This window comes from Pyrgilauda ruficollis, unplaced genomic scaffold (genome assembly GCF_017590135.1).
Source record: "Pyrgilauda ruficollis isolate IOZ18807 unplaced genomic scaffold, ASM1759013v1 scaffold4, whole genome shotgun sequence".
NCBI classification, from domain to species: domain Eukaryota; kingdom Metazoa; phylum Chordata; class Aves; order Passeriformes; family Passeridae; genus Pyrgilauda; species Pyrgilauda ruficollis.
Genome location: NW_024525489.1, coordinates 22,794,425 through 22,822,018, shown reverse-complemented (window position 1 = coordinate 22,822,018; position 27,594 = coordinate 22,794,425). Strand labels below are relative to the sequence as shown.

General features: G+C 41.3%; 1 protein-coding gene across 1 annotated transcript; it reads left to right on the top strand.

The window, feature by feature from the left end:
- MRPS5 (mitochondrial ribosomal protein S5) lies at positions 1-26,625 on the top strand. The gene is made up of 11 exons (XM_041477244.1): positions 1-85; positions 1,031-1,168; positions 10,728-10,853; positions 11,159-11,392; positions 13,818-13,852; positions 20,946-21,036; positions 21,734-21,780; positions 22,439-22,496; positions 23,318-23,380; positions 24,505-24,641; positions 26,063-26,625. The coding sequence occupies exons 1-11, from the start codon at positions 19-21 to the stop codon at positions 26,285-26,287; spliced, it is 1,221 nt and encodes a 406-aa protein (XP_041333178.1). The 5' UTR covers positions 1-18; the 3' UTR covers positions 26,288-26,625.
- Positions 26,626-27,594: the final 969 nt, after the last annotated feature.

The window sequence follows — 27,594 nt, the reverse complement described above, 5'->3', positions numbered from 1 at the left end:
AGGGGTTGTGGGCCCGTCATGGCGGCGGCGGTGGTGGCGGCCGGGCGGGCGTGTGCCCGCGGCGCGCTGCGAGCGGCCTGGCGAGGTGATGGGGCTGCGAGGGGAGCCGGGGGAGCCTCCGCGGGGAGGGCAGCGGCCACCGGCCCGGGCAGGCCGCGGGAGGCGGGGGGATTCCCTGCAGGGCGAGGGGAGCGCGCTCAGGGTGCACAGCCGGACATCTGCCTATGGGCACACACAGGCATCCATGGGCACATCCGTGGGCACAACCAGGCATCCATGGGCACATCCGTGGGCACATCCATGGGCTCAGCCAGGCATCCATGGGCACAGCCAGGTATCTATGGGCACACACAGACATCCATGGGCACAGCCAGGCATCCATGGGCACACACAGACATCCATGGGCACAGCCAGGCATCCATGGGCACATGGATTGTCTTCAGTCACTTTTCGAAACTCAAATGTATTATTTTTTGAAGTGTACTTAGAAAGAAGGGAAAATGTCTTTGTCTTCTACAGTGCTCTGAAAACTTTCTTGCCTTTCCTTTCTGCAGCAGAATCGAAGCAGTCAATGAATTTCAGGTCTCTTTAGATCCTCAGGGCAATCTATAATGAAGGGGTGCCAAACTGTGATTAGAGCCTGAACATTAAGAAGGGCTGGTGGTTTTTTAAGGCTGGTGTTTTTTCCTTAGTGGAGGGTAACATTTCCACAGCTTAGTCACAAAAATATCCTTCAAAAACCCCAACCATTTCTTGCAGGTAAACCAGGAAAATTAAAAAGCTGCAACTACTTCTTAATAATGTATTAAAATCACTCTATCAGCAAGGTAGAGTGCCTTCTTCTCTTTGTGACATTTTGTGCTGCAAAATTTTCCCTCCCACATTCTGCTTTGCACTTTAAGACAAAAGGTGCAAGTCTGATTCCCTTTGAAAATCACTGACTTCTCTTCCCATGCATGTATTTGCAGAAAACACAGTTTTAAGGAAGGAAATGTGCTATCTATAAACACCTGTCTGTCTTTGTTCCCAGGGTTTGCTTCTGTGCCAGTGAAAGGGAGTTGCAGTTCCTACTCCAGCTTGGCATGGGCTTTCCAGACACGGTGCTCCCTCTGTGCCCCCTGGACTGGGACAGTGGAGCAGTGCAGGAAAAGCAGCTTCTTCAATACCTGTAAGTCCTGAGTTGGATAAAAATTATTAACTGTAACAGTCAGGAGAGGGAAAGAAAACACTGCTTTGGAGGGATACAGTCATGAAAATCTGAGTATACTGACTCTTTTGTGTCTCCTGGGCAGCTGCAGGTGTTGACAGAAGTGTGTGCACAAAATCAGTTTATCATCTTCTAACAGCAAAGAAGGGTTTGCTTTGTGTCACAGTGAATCCATCTAATTATGTCATTGGATGGGAGGAGTAAGCAGCTTCCCCTCTGTTTCCTAGGCCTTTATTCAGAGTATAAATTATGTGTCTATCTCCTAAATTATTTTTGAGCCACGGGCAAGGCCTGCTGTTCAAGCTGTGCTGCCCCAAAAGTGGAATTGCTGCAGTGCAAGAAGGAGTTACACAAAAACTGTTGGTAACAGCACTGCAGATTGTCTGCTCTGGTGCAGTGTTTTCCTCCTGCCCTGAGAGGAGCTTCACCCATGCTTACCACAGCTGAGGAATGATGCTGTTTAAATTGACACTCAGGGCTGTGAACTGAGGTAGCTGGGGGGCTTTTCCACCTGCTTTGTGCTTCCTTGTCCTGTCCCATAGGGGAAGAGAAGAAATGATAAGGATGCAATTTCTGCAGAGATAACTGCAGCAATTAGAGAGTCAAAACTTGATTGTTTCTATTCCATAGAATTTAAGAGCTCTGCAGAATCAGGCTCTCAGAACTGGTGGTCTCTTCCCATTCTCAACATCTGGGTGCAGAATACTGCATTTGTTTTCTTTACATCTGCTCAAAAAAAGGGGTTAAACAGTCAGGCTGGGCTTGCTGCTCATCTTATCCAGTAAATTTTGACCATTGACTGATTCCAAGTAATTGAGGGTGGAGAGTCTCCAAAGGCTTGGGGAAGGCTGCGGTGTGAGCTGCAGGCTCTGCATGGAAAAGGCTTTCTAAGGATGCCACCTGCAGGGAGAACTCGTTTAGACAAGCAGCAACCAGATGAGAATATGTAAGATGCCACCTTCTGTTGTTATTTTGTTTATCTTAAATTAAACGTGTAGCACCACAAGTGATTGCACTGTGATTAGGATTTGTAGGTTAGATTATTTCCTTAATTAGCCTTGTATTTGTATTCACAAGCTCTGGATGAGCTCTGTTTTACCAGGAGCTTTTCCAGACGTCTGGTTAAATGACTGAATTACAAATATTTGCTGTGATGGCATCCGTGTTGTTTAGTAAAATTTGCTACATTTAGGCAAACTACCTAAAACTATTGGCTTATTTAATGAGATGTAACAACCTGGAAAAATGAAAGTGTACCTCCTTTATGTATGAAGCAGAGACAGTAGCCATGAGATTCTGAAGACTCAGGTTTTGTATTTCAAAGTGCAATTATTCTAGGAATAATTGTATTTTGAAATACACTGAAATATACTTTCAATATAATTTGAAATATACTTTCTCTTACAGAAGTAAAAAGCAGAATCTTCACAATTTAAATGAAGTGGATACAAACAGAATACATCACTCAAATCCTTAGCAGTGCAGTTGCCTCAGAAGTGGCAACATTTAAAATGCAGATATGACCATTTTATGTGGAGCAGCTGTCAAGTGAAATGTCAGCCAAATGGCAGAGCTTTGTGCCTGAGAAGGGTGACTGGATTTTTCTCTCTCCTTAGTGAATGCTTAATGATCTTCCATCATTCCTTGGGCAATATTACTGTGCTCTTGTTGCTCTGTACCTTCAGCAGAACTGTTATTTTTAATGGTTTGACTGGTTTAAATAGAAGGAATTCATTTAAATAGGAGGAATTGCAATTACCCTAGGTATTTGTCTCTGATCCTTACCCCGGCAGCTCTCTCCTGCAGCTCTGACACAAAAACATACACAGGGATTTATTCCTGTCCTATGACATATTTCAGTGAGTTTTTAATGAAATAATGTAAACTTACCTTCTTATTCCAGGCTTATTCTTTCTCCTTTCCACCCTCCTGACCATGGGAAGCAGTTCAGTTTTCATTTACTGATTTGACTGTCTCCCAGCCTTAGGAATTATCTTTGACCCCAGGCATCCAAACCAAACCAACATGATTTTCTCAGCATCTGTTATGTATCCAAGTGCATGTGAGATAAAGAGCTTTTATTTGATACTGGGACTCTATAAAAATTAGACTGTCCTAGTCACAGGTCATTCCATTAGCCTTGGGAGCCAGTCATGGGATCATAGAAATGGTTTGGGTAGGAAGGACCTTAAAGAGCATCTTGTTCCAAAGGCACCTCTGTGGCCAGGGACACCTTCCAGTGCTCTTTGAGGCTGCTCCTTAATTACATTTTGTACCATGTTTTTGTAGTCTTATGTGAGTTTTCTTTGGGATAAAGTGTTCATTTTGACAGCCATGTCTAACTCCATGATCAGAATTTAAAAATACCTACTTTTTCAATTTACAAAGAATTTTTCTTGAAGTGTGAGCATTGCAGATAAATAATTACAGAGCTGCCTCTTGTCGTTGTCAGTGGTACCATAAGAAGAGTTTTGATATTTCAGCATTAAGGATGTAAAGAGTTACATCTGAACAACTGCTTTTTAATTTTTTTTTCCTTTTCAAGAGAGTTGTCTGTATGTTGAAAAATAGTTAGTTAATTGCTTTTAGTCAAAAGAAAGGGGACTGAATGCCTTATAGTTAATTGTACCTGGAGAGGTACAATTCTGTTGGGTTTTGATTTGATTAGGGTTTTTTACAGTATTGATTTTGATAGTTTTATGATACTACTTTTCAAAGGCATTTAGAAAGTATGCCTGATTTTCATTTTGTTTTGAGGAACTGAACCAAGCCAAAGGTGTTTAGTTTGCAGAAACCTCACTGAAATTTCTCTTCTCCATATCCATCTGGTGACACTGAGACATGATAGTTACTAAAAATAAAAAATGAAAGCTTTAATAATCAAAGCAACCTTCAAAAGACAGTAGCATTTACAACAACTTATACTAGCCACATTTAAGGTCCTTGGTTTTTCATAAAATGTTATAAAGAAAAAAAAAAAAATACAATTTCTCAGCTGCTGGAATTGTAGCTGGATTTATTCAGGGTTTGAATTGAGACTGACAATCAACCTGACAGTCCCACGTCTACATCTTCTGCTGACATTGTGACAAATTGCCAGTTTTAGAAACTGTGAAATTCTGATCTGAGTGCACTGTGGAAGTGTGCTCAGGGTTTGCAGTTAAGTGGAGTTATTCCCTGTGTCAGTGTAGCAGTGTGAATGCATCTTTTGGAATATTTTCCAGGTTTTATTTTACTATCAGGATGCAAGTTTTGTTTCTGGATTTTGAGGAATATGCCCAGAACTTTCTCCTTTCTATCTTGGGTGGAAAAAAAATTAATTAGACTATAGATGTCTTGCCAACAAATTTGCAGACCCACCTAAACAAAATTTTTATGCAATCCACATAATTGGACATTTGCATATTTAACAATGTTATTAAATTGCTGTGAATAGATAGGTAGCCCCAAGAGCTTCAGACTTGTGTTAACAAAATCAAACAGAGAAAGTTTGGTAGTAGATGAGGGTTTTTTCCTGTTTCACTCTTGTGGAAATCCCTCTAGCAGTGAGAAGTAGAACTGAGCTTAAGTTTTCAGTGGCAACATACCTTTGTATGTGCAGTTCTTATTTTTAATCTGTAAACTTTTATCTAAAACCATTTTTATATCTGTCCCATGGTCAGTGATCTCTTGGATGGCCTCATGTTGGTGTTTGTGGTGTTGCTGTAGCCCTTGTCCTGGTGAGACCTTTCCAGTGCCCAGGTTGTGGCAGTGAGCAGCTGGATTGCAGTTCATGCTGTGTGACTCGGTAGTGGCTGTCTAGACTGAACACTTCAGTCTGCAGGGCTTCCCAGGTTTGTGTAAATGCCCTGGAGAGCTCACAGATAATGCCCTCAGAAGATGACATCTGCAGGGGGTGGAGGCAGAATTGCAAAGAGGAGCATGTATTTTGCTTAAGCAGCCCTGGTATTTAATGGCCTCACCAGGGAGGGGGAGATTTTTGTCTTCTCATTACCTTCCAGCAGAACTCAATATCAGATATGCATCATATGCTGCCATTTAACAAGGCTGAGAGGTCTCTTTTGAGAAATAGTCTCTTTCTTTGAAGAAAACAATGTTTTTGAGTGTGGTGGCTTAACACACTTGAGAATAATCTGGCACTATATTTAATTTTTTATAGATCTTATAGATCCATGCTTTTCTGCTCATGGGCCAGGGTTAGACAGGAAATCAAGAACCTGATGTCCTGTGGTGGCAGACAGTTGCATTTCAGAGGTCAAGTGGTGGGAGCAGTTCTCATTTGGGATGAACACACTGATGTTGATGAATCTGCTGTAGAATCTCACATGTTAAAAGTGATCCCTCTGGTGGTAGAGTGCCATTGCTCCATTTTTTTCTCATTAATAAAATCTCTTTGTATTTTCATCTGCAGAATATTCCCTTCTGAATCATGGAGGAGAGGATTCAACCTAGAGGAGTTAAACATTTTCCATAAGTAACTTTACAAAGCCTGAGTAGGTCTTGGAATTAAAGACTTCCATGTTTAAAGCTAAGAGGAAAATATATTAGAAACATAACTTCTCAGGAATAACAGATGGTATGAACTGAGTTGACAGGTTTTGAGCAGTGTATGAGTTCAGCTGAAGATGATTAAGGTGTATAAAGTCAAACTCCATCTTTGTTTTGGATGGTTCACTGCTGTTGTTTTGGAACTGCTGTTGTTTTAATATAATTGTAAGAATGACTGCAGCCACTCATAAGAATTGAGCTTGAAGTTGAATGTTAATACATGCAATTGGAAATGACATCTAAATTATCTGAGTCATGTTCAGCCACTGTTGTAGATTTTGCTCTTAAGACAGCTGCTCTGTGTATGTTTTTTTTTCCTAGCACCTTTACCCTAAATGCTTTGTAGTTAAGGATATTGTTGTCAGGCACATTTTGTAAGATGGTGGAGAGAGAATCCTAATTTTTGGATCACTCCTTTTCCTAACCTAAGCTACTTAAATTGCAGTTCTTTGCCAAATCCTGGTTAGAGTGGTTGATGTGGCCTGCTCTGTGCCAGCCTCTGTCCTAGGAATCTTTGAAGTACATGAAAGGGAGCTGAAAGCAGAAAGTTATTTTTTGAAATGGTGTTTGTGAAACAACAGAGAGATGTACATTCCTGCAAAAAATGGGAGACCAAGATTGAAGTCCTTCAAATCAGCAAGTGTGTGGGTCTCCAGGTTCCGGATAAGTGTGTTAAACTTCTGGATTAAGTAAAAGGGGTAAGTTAATGAAGTAAAGGACTGCATCCAAGAAGAAATGTCTCACTGTGGTCATTAAGCAGCTGTGTATAGACTGTAATTTATCATTAAATTTGTAGTAGAATATGTAGCAGCACATTCTCTGCTCGTTCATATTCCATATGCACGAAGCATTTTTTTCTAAATCCTGTTTTTGTTTGGAGATGGTGGCAATTGGTGTTTTCTAAGATTTCATCTATTAATAAAAGTGTGTATTCCAGGCTGAAACGTGGGAGAGAATGTAAGTGATTGAAAAGACCTTACTGAGTTCCTTAGGTAGTACAGCTGCACAAATGTAATAGTGTTAGTGGATAACAGTGCACTGAGGCACTGTTTATTATAAGTAGAAGTACGATTATTATAACAAGTTCTTTAGTCTTTTTATTATGTCAATATTAATGTCTTTGTATCTCTGCTGCTGTGCTGCCACAAGCTATTTGTCACCAAAATCCTTAGGGAAAGATTACTAGTATTGGAAAGAAGTGAGCCTACTTAGCTGCTTTACAAAATTGATTCTTTCTTCTCCTTTTACTCCCTTCAGTTTTCCAGCTTACTGCTCTTTGTCTTTCTTTGTATGCTCAGCAAGCTGTGAACTCATCTTGCAGGAGACAAAGAAATCTGATTTTGATCTCAGTTAATGAGTACCTAGGATACTGGTTTCTGATGGGGCTTACAGCAAGTCTTTCAATACTTTTGGTTACTGAGGTGTGGCCAAATATTAATCTGATAATTACCTGTCTCATTCCTGATATTCAGGGATAACATAAAAATACAAAAACCCAAATCCTTTCCAGAGTATTACAAATACCTTTTGTGTAGATTAAGCAAAATGGAGTGATGTCACACAGACTTACTCTTGTTAGTGATCAGCTTGCATAAAGCATGCTTTCAGCTCAGTTCAGTAGTGGATCTTTTTCTAGTCTATAAAATAAAGTCTTAGAGATGACACTTCTTCCCCCCACTCAGTAGCTCTGCGCTTTTGGATAACTGACTAAAAATGTGTAGTGGCTTTTATGACTGGTTTTATTTTAGCTCTTGAGGAATGCATGCAACATCCTATTTTACAAAGGCAAAATAAAATAAGCCCATAAATCTCAAAGACACTGCATATCTGCTGTAGTGTCTTCATTCCAGAGCATCTGCACAAGTGTGAAAGCAGTGCTCTGGTCCTCCTTTCTGTCTGCAGTTACTTCCTCCAAATCAAGACGTTCCTCCTGCCTGCGTGTGTGCTCACTAATCACCTTGGTGCTTTGCTGCCAAGTCAGATTGACCTTTCTTACACACAGATTTTTATTTTCTCCAGTGGTGTCTGTCACAAGCAATGTCCCCACCACTGCAATCTTCCTGATGACAGCCTATCCCTTTCACATCCCATTCTTGTCACTTCATCTTAAAATCAGCGTGATACCTCCATCCTATAAAGAACTGAGCTCTGCAGCCTGCAGGCTTCTGATGTGTTCCATTAAATGCAGCTGCTTTCCAAACACATGATGGGATTATTATAGACTGATGAGATGAACTGCACTTTGGGACCAAATGTGATGTTTTCATCTGGTTCTAATTTTGTCAGAATTTGTGCAGTGCTTGAGGCCAAAGCTTGACTCGGCCTGACCTGTTCTTCATGGATGTGTTGGCATTGAATGTTCTCCTCTGGTGCAAGACAGTGTCCTTACTCTGTGACCTTTGCTACTTTCCTCTGTTGGAATTAAAGTGATCTGATTGTATGTGTATTTGGAGTGCAGCTCAAAGTGCAGGATTTTTTTGGCATATATTACCAGCTCCAGAGCTGGTCTTTTCTCTTAACTGCTCATTGCTGCCCCTCTGCAGCCTCCTTTGTAGCTGTTTGACCCTTTGTAGGGTCACCCAAACTGCAGATTGAAGGACTGTTCCAGCTTAAAAATAGCCTTGCAAAGAAAAATATAAGTACCTTTATTGTGATTCTATGTTTCCAGGCTAGCAGGATTATAATTTTTTAAAAAGAATTGCTGGTTACACAGTGTTTTCTGAATCAACTAAGAGTTAAATCCTTAACAGGATTGATGATCAGCCTTCTACCTAATGGAGCAGCCCCATAGTTCACTTAGCATGAATTTACTGAAAAACACATTAACTACTTTGCTTTTTTTCCCCCTAAAAAAAATTGCAGTAAGGAGGTAATGCATTTTTATATAAGTTTTTGTTAGTTTGGGTGGGGTTTGTTTGTTGGTTTTGTTTCCCCCACACATTTAGCTCACAGCTACATGCATTGGTGTGTTGTAATCAGCTGGAAGGTTTTTAGTGGCTGACAGTTCAGACACTGGTTTTAAGACATCTAATGCAGCTGCTGCTTGTGGGAATTTTTTTTAACTTCCAAACCTCTGGACATTGGGGTTCACTTGAGTGTCTAGAAAAGAGCATGTAATTTCAGACAAAAACTTCTTTTTTACAGGGACTAAAGCCTACCCAGAAGGCTTTTCAATTCTTACCTCACAGCATATAAGAAGTGGGATAAACTTTGGTGTTATCCATGGGCATTTGTGCTGGTCTGTAATACACAGATTTCCACTTGTCTGCAGTAGAGCCAAAATCCCTGTTACATGTTTTGCCTTGATGAGCTGTTCATACACCATGTTTTTTGGGTATGTGGCGACTTTGGAGGCCACTCTGCTCTTGGCTGTCTTGAGGTAATATTTTGTAGCTCCCTGGACTTGCAGAGTTGTGTGTCCTTCCTTGTGTCCTTGCTTTCCAATGTACTGAGCTTTGATTACTGGATTCAGGATTCTCAAAAAGGAACCAGTTATGCTTCCTACTTGGAAAAAGACATTTGAGTGAATAGATGTATGTCAAACTCTTGGAAAAACCACCTTGACACCTTAAACTTAGTGCAAAAATAAACCTGGGCACTTAGTGGCATCCTGGGTTGTTTCTGTCCCTCACTGTGTTGTCAGCATGGCAGAGCTTGCCCAGTTCCAAAACATTTTCCAGTCTGTGGGGCAGGATCTCTCAAGCACGTTATTCTGAAAATAATTAATTGCTGGTGGAAAGTGGAGAAGAGACCCTGAGAGGAACCTCACCAATGTCTGCCAGTGCCTGCAGGGAGGGGCCAGGGCATGGACCAGGCTCTGCTCAGCAGGGCTGGGCAACGGGACAAGAGGCAGTGGGACAATGGGGCAGGAGCTGAGGCTCAGGAAGTTCCTCCTGAGCATGAGGAAGAACTTCCCTGTGCAGTGCCCGAGCACTGGGACAGATTGCCCAGAGGTGGTGGAGTCTCCCTCACTGGGGATATTCAAGAACCATCTGGACACCCTCCTGTGCCATGTGCTCTGGGATGGCCCTGCCTGAGCAGGGAGGTTGGAGCAGATGACCCACGGTGGTCCCTTCCAGCCTGGCCCATCCTCTGGGATTCTGTGAAATATTATCTATGGTGTCTTTTCACATAATCAGTTTCTTTATGGTATAGTTTTTTCTTTTGTTTTTTGGGGGGGGTTTTTTGGTGTTTTGGGGTTTTTTTTTGTCTAAGCTGCTGTGGTGTCCTGTATTGCCATCAGCTGGGTGAGTAGGAGTTTGTAGGTAACTACTGAATGTGTTTCCTAAGTCTTGCTCTCCTGTGCTGGCTGAAGCACCAAGGCAGTCCTGGCCACAGCCACTGCCTGAGGAGGCCTGACAGAGCCAGAGCTCTGTGATGATGCTGTTAAAGTGTTTTGTATTCCTTCTCCTTACATTCCTTTCCACTTACACAGGCAGTAAGGGGGACATTATATTTTCAGAACTTGAGAAAAGCAGCAGGTTTATGTTTTGCTTAATTTTTTGTGTTTTGTGCATTTTAAAGCAGGGTAGCCCTTGGATATTTTTAGGGGTGATTCAAGTTGACTGTCACTGATCAGTGTCCTTGGAAAGTACTGCAAGGTATTGCTGCTCTGAGTTACTAATGAATGGTTTTCTTTTCATGACCTGGAAATGAATACCATACTGGTTACTTGTTAGGTATATTTGTCTTTAAATCGGTCTTGAAAAACCTTGTTAAAAACATGCCTTTGGCTGTGGGCCTCTCTCAGTGCAGTAATCAGGAGTACAAACACATCTTTGCACCAAATACAGATGCACAGAGTAAGAAATTACTTTCTTGGCAAGGCAGTAATGCTACAGTTTAAATTCCAGCAAAGCAAAGATCAAGCAGGTTTCAAGTTTGGTGTTATTTTTTGTTCAACTTCAGTTTCCAGTGTAAGCTGGACTTGAATATAACTTAAGGAAGTTGGTTTTTTTTTTTTTTATTTCAGTGACAGCTGATCAGCTGTGGAAGGGAGCTTTGGCAGAGACTGGCGTGGGAGTAAAGAAAGGAAGAGGAAAGAAAAAGAAGAAAAAGCTAAGGAAGAACCTCAATAGAGGCCAGGAGATTGGTGAAGGTAGATCACAAATACAAAGCTGAAGACATGTCTTGGTGTTTTTGTGTATAGTGTTTCTTGATTTCATAGTGGACAAATTCCTTTTCCTTTCTGTGATGCCAGGACTGCTTGAGATATTTTTGTCTTCAAACAAAAAAATCTTGATATGATTATTTAATGTTGGTTTTGCTTTTCCAGTTATAAATTCTGTATCATAGAATGCATTTGAAATATGTGAGAATTTTCCATTTTGTTGCATTTTTCCTGAGTGCAGAGTTGCAGTTCTACTTTGGAGCAAAGCATAATTTTTCTCTGTTATTTCTAAGGACGTTCTGGTTTCCTCTGGCCTGGTCTTAATGCTCCTGTGCTGCAAACCGGGAAAGTGCAGGAAGTTTCCCAACGAAAAAAAGAAGAGCGAGACAGAATTCAGTCTGAAATCATTCAGCAGAGAGATACATTTGAGAAGAAAAAGAAAATAAAAATTAAGAGAGAGGGAGGATGGAGTGGGAAGTGCTGGGGAGGTGTCATTCTGGATCCTCCTGACCCTGGTCCTAATGGAGGTAAGAAAAACAATTATCTTCTTCATCTCCCTTCAACTTTCTGAGGGGAGACCTGGAGAAAGTGAGATCCAGGCTTGTTCTGTGATTGACAATTGGTTTTGTGCTTTGTTCCAGGCCCACACACAAGCAAGCTAAATCAAAGAGCAGGTGCTGCTTACACCAATGAAATCTGTTAAAACACTGCTTTATTTCCTGCAGCTGTTAGACTGTTCTGTTACATTATAGACTGAATGATTTCATGTGTTACAGAGTACTCTGTTCTGTCACAGCTGCTACAAGTGTCTTGAAGGATGGAAATGTTCTTCTGTGTCCAGTATCAATTGTCTTGAAGTATAGTCATGGTTTTTTTTTAATAGTTTCTTAAAGGATCCTGTGGGATAAATCAATCTTGTTGAAATTCTAGTTCAAATAATGAAAGAGGGTTAAAGATTATGTAGTTTGAATGTAACTTTTAGAAGAAGCTGCAATAAATAACTGCCATAATAACTATAAAAGTTATTTTTTTATTTCCTAAGTAGTTCAATATAGTGAAGCTAGAGCTTTTACGTGTACAGCAGAGAGGTGACTTTTTTACAGTGCTGTTATTCAGACTACCAGAGATTCTATAGTAGCTTTAACATTTAGAAGCCTCATCTTTTTCAACTAATTAGACATAAAAAAGACTTGTCAGCTCCTGTTGGGCTGAGTTTTTGTTGTGAAACTCTGCTTATTGACATCTTTCTGTACACTTTTATAGTAAGGGGAGCTAAGAAACACAGGTGATATTTTCTAGCACTGTTGCGTTTCATTTTGTTTCCCTAAGAGTAAATATTCTGTGGAAGGCAGTGATGGGACAGTGGACTTGGCCGACTGTCACTGAATCTTTCAGTGTAAAAGTAGGAGATCTGAGAGATTAATTGCTCCAAATTCCCCATAAGTCAGTGGTGGAACATGGAGCAAGTCAAGGAAGTGCCATGGTTCTAGTTCCATACTCTGAACACGAAACTGTGTTGAGTGTATTCCACTAAAAGGAGTGACAGCTGTTGTAAACAGTGTTTATGCATTTGTGAACTTTACCTTCTGGTGTTTTCCTTGATTTTGCTTTTGGCTGGTACTGCTGATATGGATTACTTGCATTAAAGTTGGCAGTGTGGAGCCTGTTCTAGTCAGATCAAGTTCTGCCAAAAAGAGGAAAGGGCACTGCAATCAAAATAGGAGAATGAAGCTGTCAGCCTGTACTGTAAATGAGTTTGAGAAAAAGCAGTTTCTGATTAGCATGCGCTGATTTCCTTTTAATCTGCTAAAAACGTTGGGGATCTTCAGGCCCCCACAGTTCTTTCAGTTTCTTTCTTTTTATTCAGAGGATTAATGATTTTGCAGGGGAATTGGGACAATCCCTGTATGCAAAGCAATGTCAAGGTGATTGGAAGAGCAGACCTGAAACTGCCAAACACAATGAATCCTTTTGGCCTAAGATTGTGGCATGACTGGATTCCCTGGTGTCACTTACTGTGCTAGCTAGGAGTAGAGAAAGAACAGTATTTTCCACTTAGAAATCAAATGAGTTTTCTCCCAAGTTTGCAGTGTTTCTTTAGCAACCGAAGAGCTTCAGAGGGAGCAGAGTGCTGCTGGGATAATATCCTTACTGTCAGCTAGAAATCTGCTTTGTGCAGCCTGACACATCTCTAAACTGTGCCAAGATGATCATGTTTATAAACATCTTGGAGGTTTTGTGTAAATAATAAACCAATGTTTGGTCAAGGACTGAGGTCCCAGTTCTACATCATTACAGGCTTTTAAGCTTTCCTCCAAAATCTCACTGTAACTACACCAAGTAAAGGTTTTCTGTGCTGTACTGAAATGCTCTTGTTCATGGGGTAGAAAAATAGTTGGAAAACCAAGAAGTTGTAAGGACTATGTTTATTTGAAGTGGTCATATATTGTTTTGTTTCATGCTCCCCCTCACCTTTCTGGAATTTCACAAAAATGTGGGTAAAGAAGTACTTGCATTTCCATAGAATCATAGAATCAAAGAATAGGTTGAGTTGGAAGAGGCTTTTTACAGGTAATCTAGCCCAAACCCAAATGTCTTTGAATCCCTGTTAATTGTATGATAAAAGCTTCAGAATATTCTGAAAAATATTGGATAATACCTTAGTCATAATGGAAGTGACCCATCTGGTGATTTTAATAATTTACAGCTTTTGCTCTGTATATATGAAACTTGAGGTTTATTTGCACTTTTAGAGGAGTATTTAGGGAAGAAAACAGTTTACACTGCTGGTTCAAATTATTCTTATCTTACCTTTTCTACTTCTTGCTGGGACTGCTTTATAAATTACAGCTTCATAGAAATTGTGTCCTTCTTAATTTGTACACCTACAGGGGGGTGTGCTGATAGACAAATAACACAAGGAAATGTGACACCCTGTTTTTCTCCCTACAGAAACTTACGAAGATTTTGAAGCAAGAGTCATTGAGGTAAGCATTGCAAATCTTTCCAGGGACTTTGAAGAATTATCATTACTTTATATTGACCTTGGAATTATTTAACAAGTCTTTGCCAAGTCAGTATTATAGCAGTAGGAATTAGTCTGGTTTTCTGTTTCAGCTGCACAACCTATGAGAAAGTGATTTGTCTTGTCTCTTCATTTGAGAGAGAAGGGCTAAGAGAAACATTTTCTTAACAAAATAGCCTGATTCACAACAGCTCCTTGTCTGAAAGTTAAAAGAATAATCAGGCAAGTCAGAAGCTGAGCTACCTGACAGCTGTACTTCAGAAAAGCATCTGAGGCTTCTCTTCTGTTCTGGTAAATGTGCAAATGGGTTTCCTTGTCCTTGGTTATCTTTCTGCATTTTGTTGATGACCATCAATTGGAATTCTATCCAGTGGCTTGAGTGTTTTCTAAATAAATCCAAATCTTTGCTTGTGGCAGTGGGTTTGGTACCTCCTGAGACGTGGAAAACAATGATGCTGTATTGTAATCTCAGTCTGGGTAATTTAAAATCATGAGTTGGTTTCTATTTTTTTTTTTTAATCCTGCAGAGGGGAAAGATGTAAACTGTTTTAGATGTTTGCTGTAAGGATAAAAAGCAAAGGGTAAAAAGCAGTGGATATAAATAAAAAGCAAGGTAAATTTAGACATAAAGAATGACTTGCAAATGGGAATTTGGATACTGGAATGGATTGGGAGTATATGGAATGTCTGTCATTGGAGCTTTTTAAAAACAAGTTAGATAATCTGTCAGAAGGGATGGGGAAACAAAATCTGTGACCTGTTAACCCATTTTCATATCTCAGTGGGTTTTTGGAGTGGACTGGGCCACACTATGGGCTTTGACTGATACAGCAAAGACCATTTGGAGCACTTGGCCTTTAGCTGAGTCTGTGTTTGAAGGCCATTTGTAAAAATTGAATTGCACAGGAGCTGTTTCTGAAAGAAGTGATTTTTGTTCCCAAGCCCTGCAGCTGGCAGTGCCTTCTGCTGCCTGAAGGGGCAGATTGCAGAGCAGAGTGTTGGTCTGCTGCTGTGCCATGGCAGAGCTGGCTCTCACTTTGGGTGCCAGAGCAGGGGAGTTTGCCCTTCGCTGCTGGCTGAATTATTTACAAATAGCAAAGCTGAGTTGCTCTGCAGTGGTTCCATGTCCTGTAGAAATCTGTCTCAATGCTTTATTATATTTGAGTAATAAAAAAGCTTTTAGAAGCAGGTTGAGGCTCTGCTGTTGCATGGGATCGCCACGGACGTGAACTGAAAAAGTGGAGTGCTTTTGCAGAAAAATAGCAGCAGCAAAAATTCTCTGTTCAAAATCAGCAGTGAGCTCAAGATAATTGAGTCTTACAATTTTCTGATAACAAGTACGAGTTTTGAAATAAATAGATCATTTTAGCATTCCTGGCTTAAATAGGTGAGAGACATGCTGCTATTTCTGGATGTTTTCCATTCTCTTTACCTTCACAACAGTACAGGAGATTAAAATAACGTTTGCTGGGAAGTTGTGCTTCACAGCAAGAAACTCAGAGCCATTTTTAAAGGACTGCCTTATGAACAAAGGTATAATAGGCCCTTTCTGTTGTGATTATGCTACTGAAAAGGCTGTGCTGTTTTGCTAAACAAAGAAAGAAATTGCTTATTAAAGTGTTTTCTTATAGTGTAGAAACAGAATAGCTGTAATTTGATTTCTCCTGACTGAAAAAATAGAGTATAGACAAGCTCAGATTTTCGTGTCAACTAGAACTAAAGTTGTCAGAGGGAACTTGGGTTAACTGTTTCTTACTTTCCCTGCCAGCCTAAGGCAACGTTTCCTGTTCTGCTCATATATTAGAGATAAGAACAATCTCTTTAAATAGAACTGATGGTAATGCTTAACTGGTGTTCTAACATATATAATCACAGAGGTAATTAAAATCTACAGGTGCAGCTGACATGTGCCATTATTATTTTCACTGGAAGGCTTCATTTCATGTGTCATCAACCCGCAGATGAATTTTTCTTTTATTTTTCTCCAAAATGAACATGGTAACATAGGAAAAAAAAAGTAGCCTACATGACATCCTGTGCTGTAATAGTAATTGCCTTGTAGTGCAATTAAAATTAGAAAGTGAGACCTTGTGCTTAGTAGGGCCTGAAGGCACAGAGCATGAGGTTAGTGGCCCTTGGAGTCTCTCATTAAGGGGAGCTTTCTAAAGGAGAAGATAAAATTATAAATAAAGCCCTTTGCAAAAGACAGATCTCAAAAGGGTTTTGTCCAACACTGAAATTGCCTCCTAGCAGTTGTGAAAGCTGTGCTTGGTGATCACTTGCTGGTTTGTTCATGTTTTTTTGTTTCCATTGCCTGTTTCTGGTGAAGGCAACTTGAAGAATTTTGTGCAAGCACAGCTCCATTTTAGCAGGGTCAGTGCAAGTTTTCCAGTGTCAGAATAAATCCGGTTTTGAGCCAGATGGTTCAGGTGTGGTACTGTCCTTTTTAAATAAACCAACAAAAACACTCAGAGATTTGTGTTTATGAGTGTTGAACTACAGAATGCAAAGTAGCAATAGGTGTTCTTGTCTCAGTCCATTTGGATCATTCAGATTTGCAGAGCAACATAACCTGTAAATGAAAGTTCATTTCAGGAGCTTGCTAGGCAGGAAAACAACCAATGACTCAATCCCCTTTGTAATGACTCATCTAGACAGGAATTCACTAGTTCTTCATTTAATTCATGAGGTTTCTAACTCAACAGTTCCTAGTTCATAACTGATAACTGTGAGGAAAACAATTGCCAAACCAACAGTCAGAGTGTTCCTCCTTCCTCCTGTGTCGCAGTGCAGGTGTGGCACTGGGAGGCACCTCTGTCACTGATGTCATCCAGCTTGGAAATGTGATCTGTGCCATTGCCATCAGTTAGGGGACTCTGAGGAACTGCCAGACACACAGCATGGAAGGATGGTGGCTGCAGGGGACAGAAAGCTCTGGGTGGCAGTGGCTGCATAATGGATCCTATTCCTTCCTGGAAATCTTGTTTGCCTTGTTGCTGTCACTTTGACATGAGGAAGCTGCTTCCCTGCCTACATCAGGCCTCTTCTTGACTCATCTTGGTAGGCTTGCTGCTTGTGACAAAAACAATATTCTTTAATACACAGGCTAAACCCCTTTGTTTCTTTTTATAAGTCATTGGAAGTTGTTGTTGCAAAGAGTGCAAAAAAACAAAAAAAAAGGCTTGTGAAAAAGAAATGCTGCATGAATTACAGTGTCTGAGATCCATTGTTTGACAGCCTTGACTAAAAAATTATATGGTATAAAGGATACTCTTTGAGTAATGATTTACTTCTAATGAGATGTTGCCTCAGAAGTACTTTTGGGGTATTTGTAGGCTCTAGATTTTGCTTTTAGAATACAGGTAAGTCTTCTGTTCCCTAGATGATGCTGACAGTGTCTTTAGACTGGCAGTGAAAATTTCAGACAGTTTTTAACGTAGCACCTGAAGCTGCCTGTTACAGGAAAACATGAGAGGTCAGAGCTCTGCACTATTTCCAATATTCTTGGAGTACTCAAAAGATTTTGGCCTGCCCTACAAATAGAGTTTAGGAATGCTACCCTCAACTGGTTCTGTTTAATAAATACTTGATGATTTTTATCTCTTACCTATCAGGCTGTATGGAAGAAATAACTGGCATTTGGAACACCCAGAAGCTTTTGAGTGACTTCTAATTGGGCATAATTATGGCTCATCCTTTGAAAAGGAAATAAAGCCATTTCAGATGCAGAATGACTTTGAGGATGCAATACTGGGGGCTCAATCCAAAGGATCTGTACTCAGCTGGGAGCTGTAGTACAAGGCCACACTGAGAGAGGAGAGAGAGAGGAGCAGGACAAGGTTATTAGTGCTGCTTGTGTTTGTGTGAGTGTTGCTATTTCTGTTTGTGTTGGCTTGCAGGGCTCAGTGTGGGATTGCATCCCCATCTTTCTGTAAGGGTACTTGGATGGGGAGAGCATCTCCTCCTCTGAGGGTGCAAGGTTAAGAACCAATTCAATGTAAGCATTGCAGCTGGGAGGTGTTCTGCCATTGTGGTACCAATCTGCTCTACCCTTGGTGTACAGAATGCTGATGTAGCTACCATGGGTTTGGGTTTTGTTAGCAAAATTCTTTTAGGTAACTGGATTCCCAAACCTTTTAGCTGTGCCCCTGAGCCTGTCTAGGCTCATTGGCATGGAAGTGCTTTTCTTTCAGCACTGCACCCTGCTCTCATTTTATCTCATTTCCCCTTGTACCTTGGAGAACTACTGGCACCAGAGGCTCTTAGCCCATGAGGGGATCAGCCTGTGCAGACATTTCTCTGCATAACAGCAGCAAAAGAGTGGCAGTGTCAGGAGTGTGGCCTAGAGGTGACAGGTTCCTAGAAATCATGACTAGAATAGGATTTCTAGAAAGGAGGGATTCCCAAAGGCAATCAAGTTGGCCAGTCATTCATTTGGCTCCTACAGAAACAAAACCTTGCAGGAAGTGTTGGATTTTGACCCTTTTTTTAACCAAGTGCAACAGCTGAAAGCATAATAATGTTTAGCAGCCTTTCTTTGAGTGTAACTTGCTTCCACATTGTCATTTCTCTTCTTAATAGATGCTTGAGGTGGTTTCATTTTGGTTTTGAGGTGCTGCTCTTCCCTCAGTTCTAGAAAGAAAGCTGAGTTTGCAGCATTTCACCACTGGATGCTGGATACAAGGAGACAGTTAATTTGGGGTACACTGTGATTTAGGTTGAGCATGTGCTGCATCTGCTTTCAAAGTTTAAAACTTGGCTTTCAGTCTAACTTGAGTGGCAGTCTGATCATAGGGGTGGTTGTGCCTGGGTTTCAGTCACTTTTCAGAGGCTGTGCTCCTTGAAGAGTGGCACTGATGCTCCTTGCATGTGTCTTTATTGCCACATTCTGGAAAGGGAGAGGAATAATCCATGAGGAGATTTCTACAAAATCACATCCTTTATTTTTGGCGTGCTGACTCTATTTTTGTACAGACACCTGCTGAGATTGGCAGCAGAAGATAAAAGTGTGTGCAAAGCAAAAATAGTATTCTCTTGATGCTCCTGGGGAGATGACTCTGCTTCACTCTCTTCTCTTCCATTATTATTTTGCATTTTCTCTAAATAGCCCATTTACACAGGCACTTTCGTCTTATGGGGTGTGGTTTTTAGCTTGTTCTTGTCAGCAGTGAGTTTGAAGAAAAATAGCTCGGAATAAGCAATTGGCAAGGCTGATGTTTCTTCAAAGTGCCCTCTAGAATGTGTGAGCCCCTTGAATTAAGCAGCATCTTTATTGTAATGAAAGCAAGGTGAAATTTTTGAAACCCTAACCATAATCTATACCTACTGAAGACACTGGAATTTTGAGGAGGGTTGTTGGTTTCGGGTTGCTTTTTTTGGTTTGGATTTCTTATGGTGAATTTTAGTAAGAATGTTTAAACCATGACCATGTATTTTCTAATAATCTACTTTCAGATGCATAACACTACAAGCAGAGTAGCTTACTGAAGAATTGCATATAGGGAAAAGGATTTTCCTGTATTACATATAAACTGTATGTCTGTATTTAAATAAACATTTAGTTCAATATATAAACAAAACCAAGGAAACTAGAACAGATGGACAAAGGATCTCAGATTGTTGTCCAGAAATTGGGTTCTCTCACCCAGTGTGCAAGAAATCAATGCACACACAGTGGAGCTATTTGATTTATTTATAGTTCTGCTCCAACAGGAGTGCTGTGGGTAAAGCTAACACACTGAAAGCCAAAAATACAAACATATTTATACAGTTTGATTATTTACAGTTCTCCATCATGAATCTGCATCACTGCTCGGCTAAGCTGCTCCTTGCTTGGCTGTCTCTCACCTGGATTTAAGGGTACAGCACATTCTGAATTCCTGCTTGGTGTTGGGGGTCCCCACTCACAGGCAGGCAGCCTCAGCTTCAGAGCTGTGGTTTGCACATCAAAATGAGCCAGGTTCACCAAAGGACAAACTCTGAAGTATTTCTAAACCCCAGCAGACCAAAGCTGGTTTGGGCTGACATGTAACCGGTCTCTTCCCCTTATCTCATCATTTTAGTGACCTTTTGCCATATTCTGCATTCTCTAGGTCAGGTTGTCCTCCCTTTTCCCAGACCATGCTCTCCCTCCCACCTGTACATCTGTCTCTTGTCCACTCTGGGATGTTGTACACCATGTGTAAGGTGGGGGGCTGTAAGCAGTGACTTGCTGATGGAATCATGCAATATTCTGACTTGGAAGGGACCCTTCAGGATCACTGAGTCCAAGTTCTGGCCCTACAGAGAACAGCCCAAGGGTCACACCAAGTGCCCCAGGTTGTTTTCCAAACACTGCTTGCACTCTGTCAGGCTTGGTGCTGTGACCACTGCCCTGGGGAGCTTGTGCCAGTGCCCAAGCACTCTCTGGGAGAGAAGCTTTTTCCTGATATCCAACCTAAACCTCCCCTGACACAGCTTCAGGCTATTTCCTTCTTCTTCCCCCCTCTTAAATGGAATCTCCTTTTCAGCATCTGTCATCTCTGTAATGAGACTGCCTTCTGCAGCATGCAAGTAGATTTCAACCCTGAATTTTAATTCGTGTAGAGCAACAACAGACCTTGAGCAATTCCTGAGAGTGCTTCTAAATTAGGTTAAAATAAGAGGGGGAGCACTTCAATAATGGTGTCACTTTCTCAATATTAGCATTACTTTCCACTTTTTTCCCATGTTTTTTTCATCATGCTTGAAATCACACGTAAAGCTGGCAGCATTAGAGCATTATATGTTGTGCAGCTGAACACAACAGAGACGTTACTTTCATGAAAGGTAACTTTCATGAGGTAACTTTTTAACCTTTATGTATTTAATGCCTTGAAGCCAGTGTCCCACTGCAGATGCTACCCATTGACAAAGACAGTATAGATATTTTAAGTGTGTACTACAGAACTCTGATACCCTTTTTTTGCAAACTTGACTCTCTTAAAATAAAAAACAAAAGAAAGAAAAACTAACAAAACCCAACCCATTTGGACTGTGTGCAACAACAGGAAACTTTGTGTTGTTTTTTTCTTCAGGTGAGAAACGTGTTTTGTATGAAGGCAAAGGAAGGCAGAAAAAAATCAGTGCGTGCCTTGGTGGCTGTTGGGAATGGCAAAGGGGCTGCAGGTATGTACTGTGTGTATGTATTTATTGTATGTACAAGGTGACATATTTTGTGGCAGCTTTAATAAGACAGCTGTGTTCATGGTTAGCCAGAGTTTTGCTGAACTTTGCTTATGTGAAAGATTCAAGGCCTCGTGTGTTCCTCCAGCTGAATTTTGCTTGCACTTGGGAGTGGAGGCATATTTGTAAAGAGGGGAAGGTGTGGTTCTCTTGCAGAAAGATGTGTTACTCTGAAAAAAAATTCTTCCTGCCTCTTCTCTGAAAAGCTTATTCATGGAATGTGTTATCACTGTAATCCAGATGTCCTAAATGATGGAACTGAAGTTGTCCCAGACTTTTTTTCTTCATTCCCTTCTTTAGTTTTAAACACAGTGGACTATTTCTTTTGTCTGAACCAGTCACCACTATTCAGTTGTTTGAAACAAAGTTTGGTCAAACACAGAAAAACAGCTTAAGCCTTAATTTTTTTTTTCCTTTGACAACAAGCAGTTGGCATCCAGATGTTAGGTGTTCACAACTCCTAAACTGTTTGTCTGTGTGATTTTCTCTGAACCACTTTTTGAGTATGGCCTGTGCAGTGGAGTGGAAATTTAAATGCTAAACATGGCTGTGAAGTTCTTTGGGTTTTTCCAGTTTTCTTTGTGAAGATCATCTGCATCATCTGTGTCTCAGCAATAAAATGCCTCTTTCTGTCTTGCAGGTTTTGCCATAGGGAAGGCAGGTGACAGGACAAATGCTTTAAGGAAAGTATGTTGATTGAATTTTTTTTTAATTTGATGACAATTACAAATAATTCATACCTACACTTACAGGTTTTTCCCTAATAATCAGTATAATTTGTAGTCTTTGCAAAGAAGTAAGTCCATGCATTTGCTTTATCTGTCTTGATCCAGATAATCATAGAATGATTTAGGTTAGAAAAGCCCTTTAAGATCATTCAGTCCAGCTGTTGATCTAACACTGCCAAGTCCTCCACCAGCCTCAGTGCCCTGTCTGCACATCTTTCAAACACCTCCAGGGATGGTCACTGAGCCACTTCACTGGCAGCCTGGTCCAGTGCTTGGTAATGCTTGCAGGAGAGAAATGTTTCCCTGTAAACCTCCACTGGCACAGCCTGAGGCAATTTCCTCTCATCCTATCCCTTGCTACTTGGGAAAAGAGACCGACCCCCACCTCACGTGGGTCTCCTTTCAGGTATCTGTAGGGAGCAGCAAGGTCTCCCCTGAGCCTCCTCTTCTCCAGACCAAACATCTTCATTTCCACAGAGTTTAGGTGTGGCAAATCTGTTTTTCTAAGTTGTTTTTCTCTTTCTTTTTTTTATATCTAATTAACTGAATAATGGTAAATTGCAAATGCTTAGCAGAATAATTCAAGGAGAAAAATGTTTTCTGCTTTCATTCCCTAGGCAAAGAATAAAGCAATAAGCTCCTTACACTTTATAGAGCTGTATCAGAACCACACAAGTAAGTATTATTCTTTCAATGTAAGCACTGAATATGCCAGCAAGAACTGGTTGCAACTACTTGCAAAGCATAAAAAAATGTTAAATCAAGTTTTTCTGGTGTGATGCATTGTATTATAATTCTTGACAACCTGGTCTAGTTGAAGGTTTTCCTGCTCATTGTGGAGGAGTTGGACCAGCTGATCTTTAAAAGGTTCCTTTCAACCCAAACAATTCCATGGTTCTGTGCTTAAAATTTGGATACCTACTGCATACTATTTCAGGCTCTTAATAGCAAGATTAGATCTTTTCTGGCACAGTTTGAGTTAAGGGAGACAGATACTGTCAGGGCATTTTTTTTTTACAACTCCTGTGCTTTTCCCCTTACTGTGTCAGAGGAGATGATTCCCTGTGACTCAGCCCATGTGTGCTGACCCAGCAGCCAGGGAGAACCTGGGCTGGAGGGTCAGCCTGATGTTTCCTGGTAGTTTTTTTGTTAGTATTCTGTATGGAAAATCCAAGAATGCTGATGCCTGTGGGGAAATCTTAGGTTAAAAACTAGACTATTAAAAAAATATGAGTCAAATTGTGTCATGTGAGCTCAGTTCAGAACTAAATGAGGCTCACTGGAGGCACACCTACCTATTTTTCAATAGTAACATAGTATTCACAGGTATTTCAGCATTCATAATCTATTCCAGAAATCTAGCTAGACTAATCATCCTCCTTAAAGAAGTCAGGGGAGAGTAAAACCAACTTCACAGTTCAGAAAAAGAAAGGCACTAACTAAAGCTTTTCTAGAAGGAAGAATTTATCTGTAATGCCTTTTTTTCCCCCCTCCAGTTTACCATGACATTTCTGTGAAATTTAAAAGGACAAAAATCCGCATGAAGAAACAAAACAAAGGTAATTAAAGAAGTTTAAATTTTGAATTTTTCATAATTACTGACTGGTATTTATTTGATTAATTTAACTTATGTAGTGTCTAGTCTACCATGTTTTAAATGTTGAAAATCATCAGTCATTTTTCTTTAAAAATACCTACTGTTGCTGGCATGGCTTTGCTCTGGCAAATTGGGATTTGTCCCTTTTACACTGGTGGGAGCTCTCTCACTCTTCCCAAGTGTAATTCCTTCAGTTCTCAATTACCTAGGTGTGGAGCCTGGTCCTGCTCCAGCCACTGGTGGGTTTGTATAGAACTCCCAAGTTCTCACACCCCTCCCACTCCAGGTCTCCCTTTCTTTACAGCCTTGGTGGTGGTGAAGTCAGTTTGATCTTCCTGGAAGTGGCACCTGAAGTTTCATGAGAGCTCATCAGTTAGGGCAGGGTGGTTTTTTTCTTTTCCTTGTCTCTTCGGGTTTCTTTCAGATCTGTGTCTCTGTATATTTTGTTTCTGGTTTCTCCTTGCTCCCTCAGTTTCCTAATTGACAAGGTCTCCAATCAGATAGCCTCACTAAAATAAACATTCTAGCCCTTTTCTGCAGCTTTCCAGCTATTTGGTCCCCAGAATGTATTTCTTTTTTGTGTCCTTTACTCAGCAGCAGCAAGACTGTCCTGCAGTTTTTAAAGATCACTAGTGTAAGCCATGTGAAACAAACCTCTCTGGAACAAAAGTAGACTCTTCAAAAAAATATCTCCTCCATTAAAACCTGGCAAGTGTAAGAAACCATCTGCAATTAATGCCAGTGTAGTACAGTTATGCATTGGAGCTGATAAAATCTCCATCTCTGTGATGAGAGGGATGCAGGTGACACACAAACCTCTGTTGTGTTTGTGGATTTTGAAATATGTTTGTATGTCCTTCACTGTGTGGCACTAAAATGATGATAAAGTCTAACTCATTCCAACTGCTGGGCCAGGAAAAGGGAAGTGATCCCTCTGCACAGCCCCTGGAGCCATTTTCAACATCTAATGTGTTCTACCGTGCTGGGTAACAAAAACAACAAAGAAGAGATCTCAGTGCTCTCTTCTGAGTAAATTGTGTGCTTACAAATAATCACACAATGCTCATTTATGTTTTTTCCCCCCAGGGTATGGTCTGCACTGCCACCGAGCCATTATCACCATCTGCAGGCTAATTGGCATTAAGGACATGTATGCCAAGGTCACTGGATCCAAAAACTTGATTAACATCACCAGAGCTCTCTTTAGAGGCTTGACCCTGCAGGTGGGTGCACTCCCAGTCCCCATTAGGTATGGACAGGAGGGGATGGATACTGTGATAGTGCGTGGGCAAACAGTTTATATTCCAGGCTTAAAATGAAGTAATCTTACAAAGAGCAAACAAAATCAGCAAAGAGGGTCATTCCTCAGCAGTTTTATGGAGCTGTCCAGTCAGGAAGAGCTGTGTGTAATTCTGCCTGTTCCACAGCCAAGTGTCTGCAGGGGACATTTGAATTCCTTGGCTTTCATTTGGTGGGGTTTTGGTGATTATTGAAAAGTCCTGGGCAGAGGGAATTGTGGGCCAGGTTTGGTTACTGCTGCTTGTTTGTGCTCTAAGTTCTCATTGAGCAAGGACTGAAGCCCCAGCTGCTTCTATTGCTGCTGTAATTGAGATCTCTGAATTCAGTCAGGGAGGTGGTGCTGTTCCCTCCACCTCTAAGTGCTCACAGTGGAGATGTCTCTGTCTGAGCCAGCTGCCTGGAATTGATGGAAAAGCTCCAACATGCAGCATTTCATCCTACTTCCTTTGAACAGCAGCCTCAGGATGAGTCAGCCCTCTGGAAATTCCTGGTTATCTCCTTTGCTTGCAGTTTTGGTGGCTGCCAAGGTTTGGCTGCTTCCATTCCCAATACAGCCCTGCAGAGCTGTAGCTGTCAAGTCTGTCACCCTGTCCTGGCCAATGTCACCAGTTGAGCCTCAGGAGATGAGGGGGTTGTGATCCTCTTTGCCTGATGGGAGTCACAGATCTCCCAGCTTAGCAATACCTCAGGGCAGTCACACTTGGAGAAGTCTGGCATTGTATTTTCAATCAGTGTCTCTGAGAATCTTCCACAGAACAAACAGGAGAAAGGCCTGCTGTATAAATTATTGCTTTTGGAGTTATGCACTTGATAAGTTTTCTTCACTGCCCTGAAAACTTTCCTGTCACCTGTAAACGTTTACTCTGTAAAATCTGAGTGTTATCAAAACACCTTGTAGGCAAGGGACAGGTGTAATTGAAAATAATGTTACATTCATATCTTTATGAATGTATCTTTATGTTAGTTAATGCCACCTGTCTGGACACTAACAGGCACTTTTCTGTTATCAAAGCAAAATTTATATCCACATAAAGACATAAAAATGTTCCTGCCAGCAGGAACACTAACCTGCCAGCAAGCATGTTTATGAGCAGGGTATGTCTTTCCAGAAGGAAGTTCCTCTGGGATGACACTGTAGGGCTGATCAGTGTATCTGAGGTTTGGCTATCAGAATTTTTGCCTAGTAAGATAAGCCTGACAAGTCATTTCATTTACACAGTGCTTAAACTGTTTATTAGGAAATTACTTTTTGGGGCCTTTTTCCCCTGCCCCACATCCTCTGTAGATTTGGCCTGAAGTGAAGCCATCATGGTTTTTGGTTGTCCTTTCCCTGTCCTGCTCCCAGGAGACTCACCAGCAGCTGGCAAACCAGAAGAGCCTCTACGTGGTGGAGTTCCGGGAGGAGCAGGGCCCTCTGCCCATCGTGGTGGCCCTGCCCCAGGGGCCAGTCCGTGAGGAGCCTGAGCCTGAGGAAGAGGTTCCAAACACGAAGCTGGAGTGGAGGGAGGTGAAGGAAGCACAGGGAATGGTGAAATCCCCCTGGGCCAGTGTCAGACGGGCGGCGTGCTGACAGCTTCGGGCCCTCCGCGTCTCCAGCTCAGCGCAGCTGGGAAAGCCTGGCTCAAGGGGGTCTGGGCTTGAGTTTCAGGGGAGGGCAGCAGGAGCTCTCTCGTGCCATCCATGTCACTGCTGCCATCCAGGAGCACTGCTTGCTTTCCCACAATTCCCCTGAGCCTGTCCGAGTGGGAATGTTTAGATGGAAGCAGTCAGAGAATGAGTCTTCGGCTTCGAATGTGCATTTACTCCATTCCAGAGGGTGGTTTGTCCATGTTTCTTTCACAAGCTCGTGGGAAACTGTTGAAAATACAAGATTGTGAAAGCAATAAAGAACCATCAGAGTGGGTTTAATTTGGGTTTGTTTGGGTCTTTTTTTTTTTTTGTTTGTTGTTGTTGTTGCTACATGCTGGTGTCTGGGAGATGCTGAAGCAAGCAGCAGTGGTGGGAGCTCATGTGTGCATGAGCACCCTGTGTCTCACTGCCGGGGCTCAGGAGTTCAGTTCTGTGCCTCTCAGTTGAGAGTGCCTGTCATGGCATTTCCCCAAACGCCAAAAGATGCTTGGGCCACCTCTTTTGTTAGTGTGGGAGAAAATACCTTAGAAATCCTTCAAACCAGCCTGGGAATTTACATTTGGCGTTCTGATGTTAAAGACATTTTACAAGCAAGGTTTTACACTGATTTCAGTGCAGGTTTCTAAAGACAGCAGTTGTGTATATAGAGACAGGCAGGGTGAATTTATTTGAGTTTTATCTCACTCTTGCAATGAAAATTCTATTTCCAAGGCCATGCCTGCTGAGCAGTGGGATGAAGGTTATTTTCCCTGTTTGCTAGGAAAAAAATACCTTCAATACCTCAGTCAAAAGATACCTTCAATAGGGATTTCCAGGTGTTCAGGTTGCAAAGTTTCTTGTCCCAGCACATCAAGCTGCTGTTGGGGAATGTGTGCTCACCTTCAGCTGGCATCTCTGCTGTTGAGCTTAGGTCCCTACGTAAAATCAATCTTCCGTGGCTTTACTGTTCCCACAGGTTTGTTGATAGATGTTTTAGGGCTTGTGTAGATGTTTTACCCAGCACACAGATTGCTCATTGCTCACAGAAAAAGCTGGCTGTAAAATGGGAAATTCCTGCATTTTCCATGGAGCTGGTCATAATTTTCTGTTAAAAATCAAATTATTTTCCTGCAATTCAGAAGAAGATGGAGGTTCTCCTAACTCATTGCATTGCTGGAGGCAAGGTATCCAGTATGCAAATATTTGGAGAATAGTTAACAGGGTGGTTAAACCACTTAGTTAAGCAAGAGCAACCAAGATTACAATCTG

Excerpts from the sequence above, each read along its gene's own strand:
- MRPS5 (XM_041477244.1), top strand. The coding sequence starts at position 19 with ATGGCGGCGGCGGTGGTGGCGGCCGGGCGGGCGTGTGCCCGCGGCGCG. Across the intron at positions 86-1,030 it reads GCTGCGAGCGGCCTGGCGAG|GGTTTGCTTCTGTGCCAGTG; the intron begins GTGATGGGGCTG and ends CTTTGTTCCCAG. Across the intron at positions 22,497-23,317 it reads GCTGTATCAGAACCACACAA|TTTACCATGACATTTCTGTG; the intron begins GTAAGTATTATT and ends TCCCCCCTCCAG.